Raw genomic sequence first — 13650 nt, 5'->3', positions numbered from 1 at the left:
TCCTTCCTTGAAGCTGCAGTAGTCGGCGTCGTGCGATCGGAGGCGGGGCCAATGGAGGATCTCCTTTTCTAGTCACTTCTTCTGATTGGCTGGCACGAGCAACACCTTTCGCTTCTGAAGTTGAGTCCGGAGTGATGCATGCAAACTAGCGGGTTCGAACGACACCTTGCTGCAGCAAACCCAGGAGAAGGTGCTGGTTCAGCCTGCTGGACAACGCATCGACACCGGGGTTGAAAACAAATGCAAACGCACGAACAATGAAATTCGAGTCTAGAAACGGCACCGATACGAAAACGGTAGCTGCAGTCAGTGGTAAAGCTTAAGGGCCTCCGAAACTTGCATAAAGCATCCGTGAGAAGCGTCCCACAAGTACGTGCTGAAACGTCCTCACACACTGGCAGACGTGCCCGCTTCACCTTTCGGCAAAGAAGAGGACGGCCGCCACCACAGACGGAGCGTGTACCACTCCCCACACCGCGGCAGCTACAGTCGCAACCAATCGCGTTGCGCCGCCGTCTCTGACGACACGGTTCATCAGACGACGGGTACACAAGGCGTTTTCTTCGCTGATCCACAGTGAACCAAGACGAAACCGAGTGAAAACGATGAGAAAGAAAAGAACGAAAGAGTAGACGCTGTTCTCCACAAGATTAAACAGACTTCGCGAATTTCTCTTCGCCGAGAACCAGTCGGCGGACGGCCGTAATTTCAAAAGCCCATTGAGACGAACGGCTAGCACACGCTCAGACGCGCACCAACGGGCGAGCGCGGCAAAGCAGAAATCACCCAGAAAAGAAAGGAAACGAACACAGACTGCAAGAAGAATCAACAGGGCAGCCACGGCGCCTATCCGGCCGCCCGCCCTGGTTGCAGTGGGCGCCGAGTGTTGTCAGAGCTCCTTCAAACCGAAATAGCAGCGGGCCGACAAGGCGGTTCCGCCCGAGAGCACTCAGGCAGAAAGTCTTGCTCGATGCGCGGAAGAAAAACAAAAACATTCGGATCTCCGCAGAAAGCATGAACAAAATATACATGTGTGTTGAGAAGAAGGAGGAAGGGTGTAAAGAGCGACGGGGTTACACCAACCCTTCTCGACCTCTCCCCCTCCCTGGCCTTCAACGCCCTGAGGACGCCCACTAGGCGGTCGACTCGAGTGCAGCTGATTAATCCCCCCCCCCCCCCCGTCACCTTCGATGCAGCCCCTCCCCCCTCCCACTCTTCACAAGGCACGTAGGCCGATACTCTGGCAGAGGGACGACATCTCTTCCCAATAGTTCCAAATAGTTCGAACGGACGGTGACAGACGAAACGAGGGAGGACGACGTGGAGAGAAGGAGGCAGAGGATACAAAGCAAACACTCCGAAGTACCTTTTTGTCGAGTTTTGCAGCGCCGCAAAACGATACTGGACAAATGAGAGAGGAACAACGCGGGGGGACCCGCGCGCCCCCTAACTGTCGCTGCGAACAGCGCCATCTGAAAGACGTAACGAACGGCGGAGACGTGAAATCGGCAGCAAGAGCAGTTCGCGCATGGGGCGCCGTAGGCCGCCGGATGATAGCCCCGTGGCGATTTAGCGGTGAATGCGAGAAATGCGTTAGTATTACGCTGCGCTTCTTCCAGGTCCCGGATCCATGGCTTAAAACGCGTTCAACACATTTTGCAAGTGTTGTTACGGAGCTCACTTACTCGACACACGTCCGGCATCTTCGAGGAGCAGCGAAGCGCAATTGCGGGTGGCGCAAGTTATATACACAGGGTGACCCAACTATCATGCACGAAGATTTTAAAACATGAAAATTCCACGTAGCTGGGCAAAACCAAAGTAATGTTGCTTGCCGTCGCAGATACTCCGATCATTTCCTGTATTCTGCCTAATTACATAATTAGCCTTGATTAATTTATCAACTTCTCAAATAGTATGACTAGATGAAAAGTGACAATGAGAAAATCGTGCAGCAACATGAAAAGCTCCCTATACAGATTTCTGTTGCTCAGTACGTGCTATATAAAAGTGCATTTCAGTGCGCGAAAGAAACTCGCGAAAACATGCACAGACACTTTGCGTGTATTCGCGGGCTTCCTTCATGCTCGGAAAAGCACTTTTATGTAGCACGTACTGAGCAACAGAAAGCTGCATCGGGAGCTTTTCATGTTGCTCTACGATTTTCTCATTGACACCTTTCATCTAGTCATAGTATTCGAGAACTTGTACCAAGTGACCGGCTTCCCACACTTGACAAACATAGAGATTTTTTCCACTTTCCACTTGTAATGCTCACGCATAAAGAAGAAGAAAGCGAAACGAAACACGAGGAGAAAAGCGCGGGCGCCCACGCATCCCCTCTCCGGTATAGGAGTGAGTGAAGGAAGCACGCGAGCAGTGCGAAATTTCGAGGAAAAAATGATGTCGAGAAACGAGCTGGTGGGCGGAAGATCGGGTTGTGGAGGAGACACGCAGGCTAGATAATATAAAACGCCACTGTGACTTCCGCCCTCGCTCGGGCGGAGAACTGGTTAAGCGAACGCTCGCTGCGTTAATCGACAGCGTGGGAGAGCTTTCACGGCTTAACGAGCGAGAAATCAAGAGGAAGGGGGATGGGGGGGCGGGTTGAAACACGAAATAATGCGAACTGGCGGCACCTGCAACAAGCTCGCTCTGCGACTGCTCCCCACTTTTTCCTCGTCTCCTTCTGTCGCCCACTTCACCCCCACAGCACGGATGAGGTGTGCACTGTCGTGTTGACGCAGTTCTTTTTTTTTTTTTAAGTTACAGACATTTCGGAAGCCGTAGAAACTATAGGCGGTGTTTCAAACGTGGTGGCTATGACGTGTTTCCGTCTTTGCAATCACATCCGGCGCATGCAGCCCGCAAAATAAGGAACCTTCGTGATCCGTTTCCGTCCCCCGCAGGGAGCCGTCCGCTGGGGCATGCGTTTGGGCGCAAACTTCCCGCACGTAAAACGCCGAGGCTTCGCTAGCACGAAGGCTGCAGAACAACACTTTTTAAGATACTTCAGTTAGGTGCGAAAGCTTGTCTCGAAATTGTCGTGACGTCAAGAACAAGAACGAAATTCGCTTACGTCGTGTAGCAGAGAGGCTGTATGTACGAAGACGTTGCTTACGGAAAGAGAGGTGTGCTGCCACGCGTTTCTTGTGTTTCTGTCTTTCTCGTTGCTCTCACGTGCTGTAGCTTCTCTGTAGCGAACAACAGAACAACTCTAGCGCAGTAAGGACTTATAGAGGATAGGTGCGCGGGTAGGATATAAAAAAACAAAAAACAATGTGGCACGTGATAGAGGAGCGGGCGCCCACAGATGAAGCCAAAAAAGAAAAATATATATATATAGAAACGCGAAAGAACGCCAAGTAAATTTCATCCCCACCCTCTCCCTCACCGCTCCACAGCCTCGGAGAAGAAAGAAACTCAGATTTCCACCTCTCAGCACTTCTTTGCAAAAAATTATTCCAGTTAATTCTGGCGCTAGTGTCTCCGGTCAACGCAAGCACGCCGGTTCAGCTGGCACTCGAACGATCGTGTTTAGTACGCGGATTCGCCCAATTCGTCCTTCAGCCTGGCTTCAAACGGCTTCGTGACTTTGCGAGTCGATCATTGTATCAGCAACGTATTGCGCGACGAACGCAACTATTGGCAACATTTACGTATGTGCGAGGAGACCTATTCTCTCGCGCGTTTGGAACGCTATTAGACGTTTGATTAGAAGATGCTGTCGGAAATTTAAAAAAAAATGTATATTGAGCTCGATAAACAACGCTCAACGAACGTCCGAAGCACGAAGTTTAGGCAAATTCCATGTGCTATCCATCGTTCCCACGGATAGCCCAACGACAGCAGCGCCAGAGTTCTCCCCAAGTGAGTTTCGTAGGCCACTCGCGTCGTGTTACACCCACGTGCGCCCGCTCGGGGGTATTAAAATGAGGCGCATCGGTCCCAGGTGTATTATAGCATCGCCCCCGCAGTTTTCGCCCCGAATAACGAAAACACTACACGCGAACGACGCGGTATATCGCAATTTAAGCGTGCCCAAAAGGCGCAGAGTGGGAAGATTTGAGGCAAACCGGTGCGCCGACGTCGGTTTCTTTTTTCTTCTTTTTTGCGTTCTTTTTTTTTTTTTCTCGCCGCGCTCTCTCCTACGCAGACGCGCCTTGGAAGGCAACCGGCCCACACGGCGCGAGCAGCGACGCGGCCTGCCTCGCGGCAAAGCCAACTACACGCGCAAGCCTGCGCCCACCCCACTCGAGGCTTTTCTTTCGGCGCGGAGAACGCGCAAACACGCCCACGCGCGCGCAACGACGCCGCCGCGGACACCCACGAGCGATCTGGCGACGCATGGATGCCGACGGTGCGTGCAGCCGCGGCTAGAGAGAGGCGCTTAAAAAAAAAAAAAATGGGAGTTGATCAACACGCGACGGCGACGCGCGCACGTATCGAGCGGGCAGCCGAATGCGGAAGGTTTTCGCGTAAAGGAGCGCCCACTTACTCCCACAAATTTTCGAAACTGCAGAAGAGGGACAGATAATAAACTTTAAAGGGTAGCTAAAAGAAAATATTGAGTCGAGCTAGCTCGACAAATTATTCGCATCGTTTTCTCTGTGCCAATACGTCACTTTATACTTTGTTCCGTAGAAAATCGCCGCTGAAGGTCCCGGCTTCTGCTCCTCGCCCACGCCAAAACGGACGAGGAGACGTAACCTCCCCGTCACCTATTTCTATGTCGCTTTCTGCGAATCGGCCACTGCTGACGTCACACGAGATGAACCACAGCCTGCAACAGGGGGCGCCACTCCAATTTTCAGATTTTGATTCTCTAGTCGAAAAAAAAAAAAAAGCTTTGTTATCGTCATGAATGGCAACTTTGTTATCGAAAGCTGTAATCTTACAATGTAGCTGGAGTTCACCTTTACTTCCGGCGTTCTTTCAGTAACAGGAATGGCTAAGTCGCCTGTGCAGTGGTAAGGTTCAATGGTGGGGTCGTAAAATTATTAAACAAAGAAACGTAAATGAAATAACAAGATCGTAACTTTCCGGTTGTACAGGCTCCTCACTATCCATCCTATGCCCTATCCTTAATCGCAGCTTTTTGTATTAATCCTATTCCCCTATCCTCCGCGTATAGCCACCAATAAGATTTACAAAGCGGTAGAAAGAAAGTTTTGCTTCACTTCCTGTTTTCGAGCGTCACTATAATAAAACAACCATTTCTACCTATTGTCAAAACTTTTTAATTTTTTTTCCACCTCATTGCAAAACAGCCCGACCACTGATCAGCGTCCTGCTCGAAAGGCAGGATACACACATGCTATTGCTTCACATCAAACAAAGGGCAAGACGACATCGAAAAAAAAAAAATGTTAAGGAAGAAAGAACAGGGTAAGCAAAACAAGCAGCCAGACTCGCACGTTTCGCCGGTGCATCTTTTTTCTCAAACGCACGTCGTGCGATCCCACCTTTCCACACGGCAGTATACCCTGCACGACTAGAGCGCACAATGAGAGAGAGAGAGAGAGAGAGAGAGAGACGTGACTGCCGCTCAGAAACGCACGCCATACGGGCCTGCACTTCCCGCGCATACGCACACCACCACCTCGCGCGGCGTTCATTCATTACGCGGCGTGTTGTCCTCGCCGCGTCCGCCTCTGGCGAGACGCTTCCAGACGGCGCAGCCACACGCAGCAGCAGCAGCAGCAGACGACGCGGCGCAATCACAGCTTCCGCGTCAGATGAAGACAGGTGAGGGCGACGCGCCAGACGGTGCCGCGCTCGACGCGCGACGGGCGTTCAAGGAAAACAGTAATAAAGTTGCGGTAGATACGACGCACTCGTTGAAATCGATGTTACGCGAAGCACGAAACTTCGATTGAAACGTTTCACTTAAATGCTACGCTGTGACGCGCGAGGTGCGCGCAATATTATTTTGTTGCCCCGTACACGCAGGGCACTGGGGCCGGATCACGAAGCCTTTCGTTCGTAAGTGCTTCCTGCCAGTGCCATTGGCTGGCCGCCTTCCCCGATGATGTGTCCAGCGTCGGGATTGCCAGGAATTCACTGTCGGAAACAATTCCAGCGCGTGTGCGGGTGCGTTTGTTAAAATACGGGCCCAGAGGCTGCCAGCGGCAGAAACGAAGCTGTTGTACCAGATGGCTGTGAGCCAATATCCGTTAGCCTGGGTTGAGCTATTCGGCAAGACATCCACGGTCAACAAAGTCGACGAGAGTTCCAAAAGAAAGCGCCGCTTTAAAAGAAGCTCGCGCAATACCAGCGCGCTACGCGAAAGACAACCTGCACGCGTGTGTCACAATAACCTCGGCCCGACTTCACAAAATATCTGTTACGCAAAGATTGTTCGTAAGGGGAAATTCCAGCCAATATTTTTGGGCACTGGCCAAAATAAACAAGCAATATGCATGTAGCAATATTATTACCAAAGATGACCAGTCAACGGGAAAGATCACTTTCCAACGAACTTTGTGAATTCGGCTGCCGGCACTGCAATGACAGCTACAAGGGCGGACACTCTGGCGGTCGACACTGAGCAGACGAGCGCGACACTGAGCAGACGGTGGTTATTAAGGGCCACTTAAACTGCCTTTTTTTTTATTACACGTAATCGAATGTCACCCGCAACTTTTTTTTTTTTTTTTTGCAAAACACGCTGGCCTACCGAGCGGCACCGATACGCCGGAAACGCTTTCTGGTGTGGTCGCTGCACGAACACGCGCCGTTCACGTGCACACCTTATTAAGACAGCCATGCACGGCGCGCGCATCTCGTTCCCGCGACGACGACGACGCCTTCGTGGGGGAATGTAAATAAGCCGCGCAATTACGTCGCATGAGACGGCCTTGGCGGCCGGCAAATTAATCACGTGCTCTCCGAGGTGGGTGCATCGGGTTTGAATGATCGTACGCGTTCACCCTCGCAGCCTTGTGTATGCATGCAGGAAGCGTGTAGCCGCCGTCGCGAGACGTGCGCGCCCTGTCGTGGACACGAGCCAACATATACGCTAGTTTCCTTTGGCTGAATCGCCAGCTTAGAACAGCACCGCGCGCTTTCGCATATAAAAAGGAGCTGAGCATTGCCATTTGTTGGGCGTGTTGGTAAGCTGGCTTGGAAAGCAAAAAAAAAAAAAAAAAAATTACAGGCACGCATTTTCGTGTACGTATTGTCGTTGCTTGCTACTGTCCGAGTCTTCTACGCGCGACGTGACATGCATACTAATGTCACACCAAGGGGCTCAAGTAGCAACCTTAGTAAAGTATATTTTTCCAAGTTGTAGAAGATTTACCACGGGTTTCCCGTGGGTGAAATGTGGACATTTAGCAGCTATGAATGTCGATAAACACTCAAACATCCTTTAAATGAGAGAAACAGCCGTACGAAGACTCCCGTGCTGTAAGACTCTGAGCACGAGAGAATATCGCGACTTCGCCGCTGCCTTCCACAAATTGGTCATTACGTAACACATACGATAACCGTCATTGATAAACATGCAGTTGATCGCCGCCTTCTTCGGCGCACCTATCGTCACAATAATAATTATGAGCCTATTTCTAACGACTGCAGGACGAAGGCCGCGCTCCCAGCGACCTCCAATTATCACCGCCTCGCTTCAGCCGACTTCGGCCTTCAGCCTCCAAAATTTCCGAAATGTCACCAGCTCCACCAAATGCACCGCTGCGCCGACAGCACCAGGAAGTCTCTTTGCTTTTACAAGTTATGCGACATCAAGTACGTTTTCCGAGCGTTAACCAGCATGCACTTAAGCGTCGGCAGGTTCGAGCCCTCAGTGGTCAGAGCCAACTCTTTTTTCGGCGTATGCGGTTGCACCAGCAAACCCCAGTGGCAGCCGGAAAAGAAGAGAGAGTAACTCACCGATGAAGGCGATGGCCTGCGGGAAGAAGGATGCCAGGTTCTGCGACCAGTGGTCCTCGATGGGGATCTTCATGTACTTGAGGCCTCGGCCCTCGAACGCGTTGGCCAGGTTGTGCGTCACGTTGAGCACGTAGCGGATGTTGTGCCGCTCCAGCGAGTCCAGGTCCAGCGAGTTCTCCTCGTTGCCTGCGCGACACAGTGCGCGCCGTCATCGCTGCACTCGGATCCCCCACGGAGTTTGCGCGACAGAAGGGCCCCACTTGTCGAGCAAAGGCTGACCGCTATATGGCCTCGCGCGCTGTTGCAAACGAGAAGGGCTTTACAAGGTGGCCACGGCGAAGCCAATTCGAGGGGTCGGCGTACAGCGCGCGCACGACCGTTCGGGAAAGCGGGCTGTGGGTTCCCTCAAGTCAACCTGTGCCGTTTTTTTTTTTTTTTTTGGCAGGAGGCTTCGCTAAGAGAGCAGCCGGCGCGCCCTCTGGCACCAGTGCTGGAAACTGATCGACAACGTTGAGGTTCCCCCGAGTCCGCTGTGACGCGACGCACCGTGCACGTGCTACATGGGACGACGTGTGTCGACCTCCAGCGTGCATACGCGCTCCTTCCGCGATCTCTGCGGCGACACTCCTCCGGTTTATTCTACAAGTGGATGCGTGTCGACGTCTTCCAAGCACGTCGCGTCCTCCGAGATGTGCAGATTCGAAAAAAAAAGGAACGTTTGCCGCGGGGTATTCGGCTTAGTAATTCGAAGTGCTCTGGCGGTGGCACGAGCAGGACGACCGACGAAGACTACTACGATCGTCAGTGCGCCGAAGAAGACGACGCAGTGCGGCTAGGCTGTCCGCCATGCCCGCTGTGCCGTGCTGGTCTTGTAAGCAGTAAACACGTTTTATCTTTTACCTCTACGCACCTGTACCAACACTGTCGCCTACTCGAGCGGCGGCCGGGTTTTATTAGTTCAAGCATTAGCATAATTCACTAGGAAGATGATACTTCTCCATCTCGTTCTTACTCGGTCACCGGCCTGCCGCACCAGGTGGCGGCATTGTCCTGCCTCTGCCATATATACGTGCCGCAAAATAGACGCTTAGCGACGCGCACAATCACGCGACCAGAGCCGGGTCAGCAGACGCCCGGCAGTCTCGCGTACCCGGACACCTCAACGACCTCCTGCGTGGGCGCGCAGCTGGGGCTACCGTTCGTGTTCGACGGCAACCCCAGCCCCTCGTAAAAGAATTGTTTCTTTACGATCGGACTGGAGTTGCCACACGTGTGCTAACACGGTGCGCGGGATCCGGGGGCAAGCGACCGCCATCCCAGATGGTACGCGGTCGTCCGATGCTATACTGCCTCTTCGTAAGCCGTAAAAGCGGTGGCGTCGCTGCCGGCAGAACGCTGGAGGCACCTCGCTCAGTCGAGGAGACGCGCTGTACAAACGACACTTTGTCCGAAGAAATACATGTTCGCTGTGTACGAGTAACTCTGCCGGTGTTGTACTTTGCGGACCCCTCCCTTTCCAGTCCGCCCCACCTATTGAAGCAGCGTCTCTACAACATTGGACCGCGCAATTCAGGGTCGTCGAGGCGACAGAGATTCTTACAAAAGTCACCAGACGAAAATCTGGCGTCGACATTGTTCCTCTATACCAGAGAAATGAAGGAGAGCAATGTGGATGTGTCCGAAATCCGCGTTTGTGGCTTTAGACGTTATTGTGGCTCTGTTTAGTAAGTTTTATTTCTCTAAATTTTGAACGAATCAGATTTTTTTGTTCGAGGAGGGCGAAGTCAATAAAAACACGAAAAAACAAAAGGTTGTTGTCCTTACTATACTACCCAGCATAGTCACGCTATCTGCTACCTTCTTATAACAGCAGCTGGTCACGGTAGAGTAAATAACATCGCTGACTAAACAATGTACTCGATTTTACTAACGAGCTTCAGCTACCAATTCCGAACGCAGTTTACGCCACCAGATACAAATTCTCAAACCTACAACACGTTTACCGGAGACCCACTCTGCAATAAGCCAGAGCTGGTTGGACACACGCGTCATAGGCTAGAAACTTCGCATTCGCCGATGCTCACTGCTCTTTGAATCGGTAGCTGAAATTCGTCGGTAAAATTAAGTACCTTGTTTAGTCACCTAGAAATGGTCATCCACACGACTGTAGTACGGCCGTAATGACCGACTGTGCATGATCACATTTTTTTTTCCCTTTCAGAAATCTTCCTCCATCTTGCGGGATTCCTCAGAGTCGATTTGCCCCACGCTCTAACTCTTTGTAGCGAACCGCGGCCCAGATAACGCGAGGGGGCCAACATGCATAAAGACCAAAGTGATCGTGTGAACACTCATCGAGCCAAATATCTGGTGAGGAGGCAACTGCGCGTACCTATCTGTGTCCGCGGTAGAGCAGCACTAAAAAAAAAAAAGAGAGAGAGAGAAAAAAAGAGAGAGGGAGACCCACCGAGGTAGAGGAAGGGCACGATCTGCACCGGGAAGGGCGGGTCGGCGCCCCCGGGGCTGTCGTCGCGGGCCAGCCCGCTGTCGCAGCGGTCCGGGTCGTCGCGCGGGTCCTTGGGCGAGCCGCACTCGGTCGAGATGCGCAGCGTCTCCAGGCCCAGCAGGGCGCGCGTCGTGGTCACCGACACGGGCCCCGGGTTGGCGGCGCTCCCCGGGGGCGAGGAGGAGCCGGGCCCGGGCTCCTGCGGCTCCCCGCTGTCGCACCACTCCGGGTAGCGCGAGTGGAACTCCGAGAAGCCGCCTGCGTCACGCGCGCGGGGAAGGGGTTTCAGCGCGACGCCGCTACACGTGTGGGACATGGGTATACGCTCCGAACAAGGCACTCGGTTTAAACAACTGTTTGCATCTTCACGGGGCCATCGCAATCGTCGCCAGCCTACTTGTGTCCACTGCAGGACGGAAGCCTTCCTCCCGAGATCCCCAATTACCTCTGCCCAACACCGGTTCACACCATCTTACCCCTACAAATTATCCTGCGCTTCCCTTCCGATGGCAGCCATTATGTAGCGCTAATAGACCGCCGATTATCCGCCCTACACATCACGTGGCCTGCCCAGCTCCTTTTCTTTCTCTAAGTGCCAACCGGCTGCTCCCGTTTCCTCTCTAATCGACACCGCCGTATTCCCGGCTTTTAACTTCGGCTATCACATTTCGTTCCACTGATCGTTACACATGGTAAGAGTTTACAGTTTTGTTTTCTATAGAACACATAGCGCCTAAGGGCGCCTGATGCCCTCGACAGGTTATGGAGCCCGATTTCAAATGAAGATTAATGTGCCCGGATGTTAAAAAGGGTCTGAACTGCTGGCAGTGGAAAAGAGCTGTGGCTAGCTGGTACGACAGCAATAGTGCTTCACGACGGATAAAGAAAGAAATAAAAACACGACTAGGCTCTTTGTTTTTCAATCACAATACATGCACTAAAGAAATGAAAAAAAGAACAACAACAGGGACCTAGAACATCAAACAAATATGTCCGTGCTTGCTTAACTATCCAGAATTTTAAGTAAGCGCTGTGGCCAAAGTGTGTTCATTGCTGGACTCCTGAAGTTCGTGATGACAAACGGGGTGCGTTATTGTGCACCTGGAGTAGATTTAACTGTCGGCACTATAACAAAATAAATCAAATAAGTACTGCCAGTCCCAGGGCTGTTCGGCAAAATCGCCAGCCCTCGTAAGCCTACCCTACAATGTCCAGTGCAGGTGTTATGTACTGACGCTCACCGAACTCTCCAACTTCGCTACACCGCAACTGCGAAAAAAAAAAAGGAAAGCGTCTTTTATTTGCCAGCAGCCTCCAGCGCCACCACGTGAAGCCAAGCCAACCGAGTGCGACTCGCTGTCCGCGAACCTTTCCAAACACGTGACCGCTCTCCCACCAGCTGTAGCAACAACAACCCTTCACCGCTGCTCGGAAGCACGCGGACGCAAAAGCCTCCACTCCTCGTTTACACCAGCCCACGACAAGCACGCGTTCCACTGCTGACCCGCTCACTTACAGCCGCACCCCCTGGTTTCCTCTTTTGGGAAGCTCTCCGCTCGCACATATGGGTCTGGAAGAAGCGGTGCGCCCCGCTGATCGACTACGGAGAAACGAAAGCGACAAAGATACGCGACCGCTTCAGACGTCCACGCCTCCCTTCATCGTGGCACAGACAGCTCAGACACGACGACGCAAAGTGGACCGGACGACACAGCGCGTAGCTGAACGAACTCCCCCACCCCCAACCCGCCAAAGCCGCACTTTTCTCAATCTTTGCGAGCCTGCACGTGTTCTCGTGCACCGCTGCGCGGCGCCCTTCGATGGCAACCCCTGCGACACCTCCCCCCCTTTCCACGGCTCGCACATCGAGACCCGCTCGACCGAGAAGCCGCCTCCCCCATCCGCGCACGCCACGGAAACGACCCGAGCAACAGCAACAAAGCGAGACACAGCAGCAAAAGAAAAGAAAAGGAAAAGAAGAACTAGTCCAAGATAAAAGCAGTTCGAATAGAGAAAACGGCATGGCATGCAGGCACCACATAGAACTGAAACCTCGCGGGCAGACGACGACGGGAGCGAAAGGACGTAGAGAGAGGGAGAGACAGCAGCGCAGCAGACGACGACGATCACGCGGCATTTGATGCCCGCCGCGCAGAGATGCCTATCTCGCACCCCACTCCTCGGCTTCCCGCCACGCCGGCCACGACCGACACGAGGAGGAAAGAACGCCGCAGACAAAAGGAAGGGGGACCGTAAAAAGAGGAGAAAGGCACTGGAGGTTACAGACACGGCACGCATACACTCCCCGCGCACAACTAACCCCCGTCTCGGCTCCCGCAGTCAGCCACACTCATTTTACGTCCGGTTTGAAAGCCAAAACACAACACGGGGGCCCCATGGAGGCGTCCGCTCTCCCCGCTGTCCGCCTCCGCGGCAGAACAGAGCGAGCAACACGCTCAGCAACCGTGACGACGACGGCGGACGGGGCCGTACGAAAGACGAGGAGGAGGAGGAGGAGGACGAGAGAACGCCAACCGAAACCAAATGCAGACGCCGCCGACGCGGCCATCAACTTCCGCTGCCCTTCGGCGCTGCCAGAGGGCACCAACACTTTTTCTTCTACCCTCTCACGTCCTCATCGCCTATGGCCACTCTGCCCCCCCCGCTCCAGTCCCTCCTCATCTTACGTTTATTCATTTTTTCTTCTTCTTCCACGACGCGCACTCTCTCCCGTGACGTCACAGGACGCCACATCTACCAAGTCTGCAAACGTCCCTTCGGCTGCTCGTTGCATGCCGCCGCAGAAGCGTTTCTCGTCTTCTGCTCTTGTCGCACGACGCATACTCGGCTGGCGCCCTCGCACGGATAGATATCTGCTTGGTGGGGACAGTAAAGTGCAGCTCTTCACTCTGTGTGTCTTTCCTCACTTTAGAGCAACACAATAAAGAAAAAAAGATAAGGGAAAAACCAGCCGCCCCCATCACCAGCAATTAACACGCCACAGCTTCAAGGGAACGCCTGTACATGGTGGGTTCCAAAGGCGAGGACAGAGAAAGGGCACATGTAGTCGAGCGTAATCTACGCTCCAGACGTCGCCCACCTGTGGCGCCTTCCAAAAGTGCTCGGAGCCTGCCTGTAGATTTAAGCGTCGGCCTTGAGAGATAGTCATTTGAGCCCGCACTGTTGGAACTACAAAACCACAACAGCAGGAAGGAAAAAACCAGTAAAAAAACACAAAGGACAAGAGGAGAGGT

The 13650-nt window shown here is 53.1% G+C and overlaps 1 protein-coding gene across 1 annotated transcript in view; it reads right to left on the bottom strand.

Moving 5' to 3' along the window:
- Mkp3 (Mitogen-activated protein kinase phosphatase 3) overlaps positions 1 to 13650 on the bottom strand; it is a 92393-nt gene that overhangs the window by 40553 nt on the left and 38190 nt on the right. The window contains exons 2-3 of the mRNA XM_075704150.1: positions 10358 to 10654; positions 7891 to 8076 (exon numbers count right to left, since the gene is read on the bottom strand). Coding sequence (XP_075560265.1) covers positions 7891 to 8076; positions 10358 to 10654 — 483 coding nt within the window. The remainder of the gene's footprint in view (positions 1 to 7890; positions 8077 to 10357; positions 10655 to 13650) is intronic.

This window comes from Dermacentor variabilis, chromosome 9, assembly GCF_050947875.1.
Source record: "Dermacentor variabilis isolate Ectoservices chromosome 9, ASM5094787v1, whole genome shotgun sequence".
In the NCBI taxonomy this organism is placed as follows: Eukaryota; Metazoa; Arthropoda; class Arachnida; order Ixodida; family Ixodidae; genus Dermacentor; species Dermacentor variabilis.
Note: the sequence above shows the minus strand (reverse complement) of the source record. Positions and strands in the feature narration are given on the sequence as shown.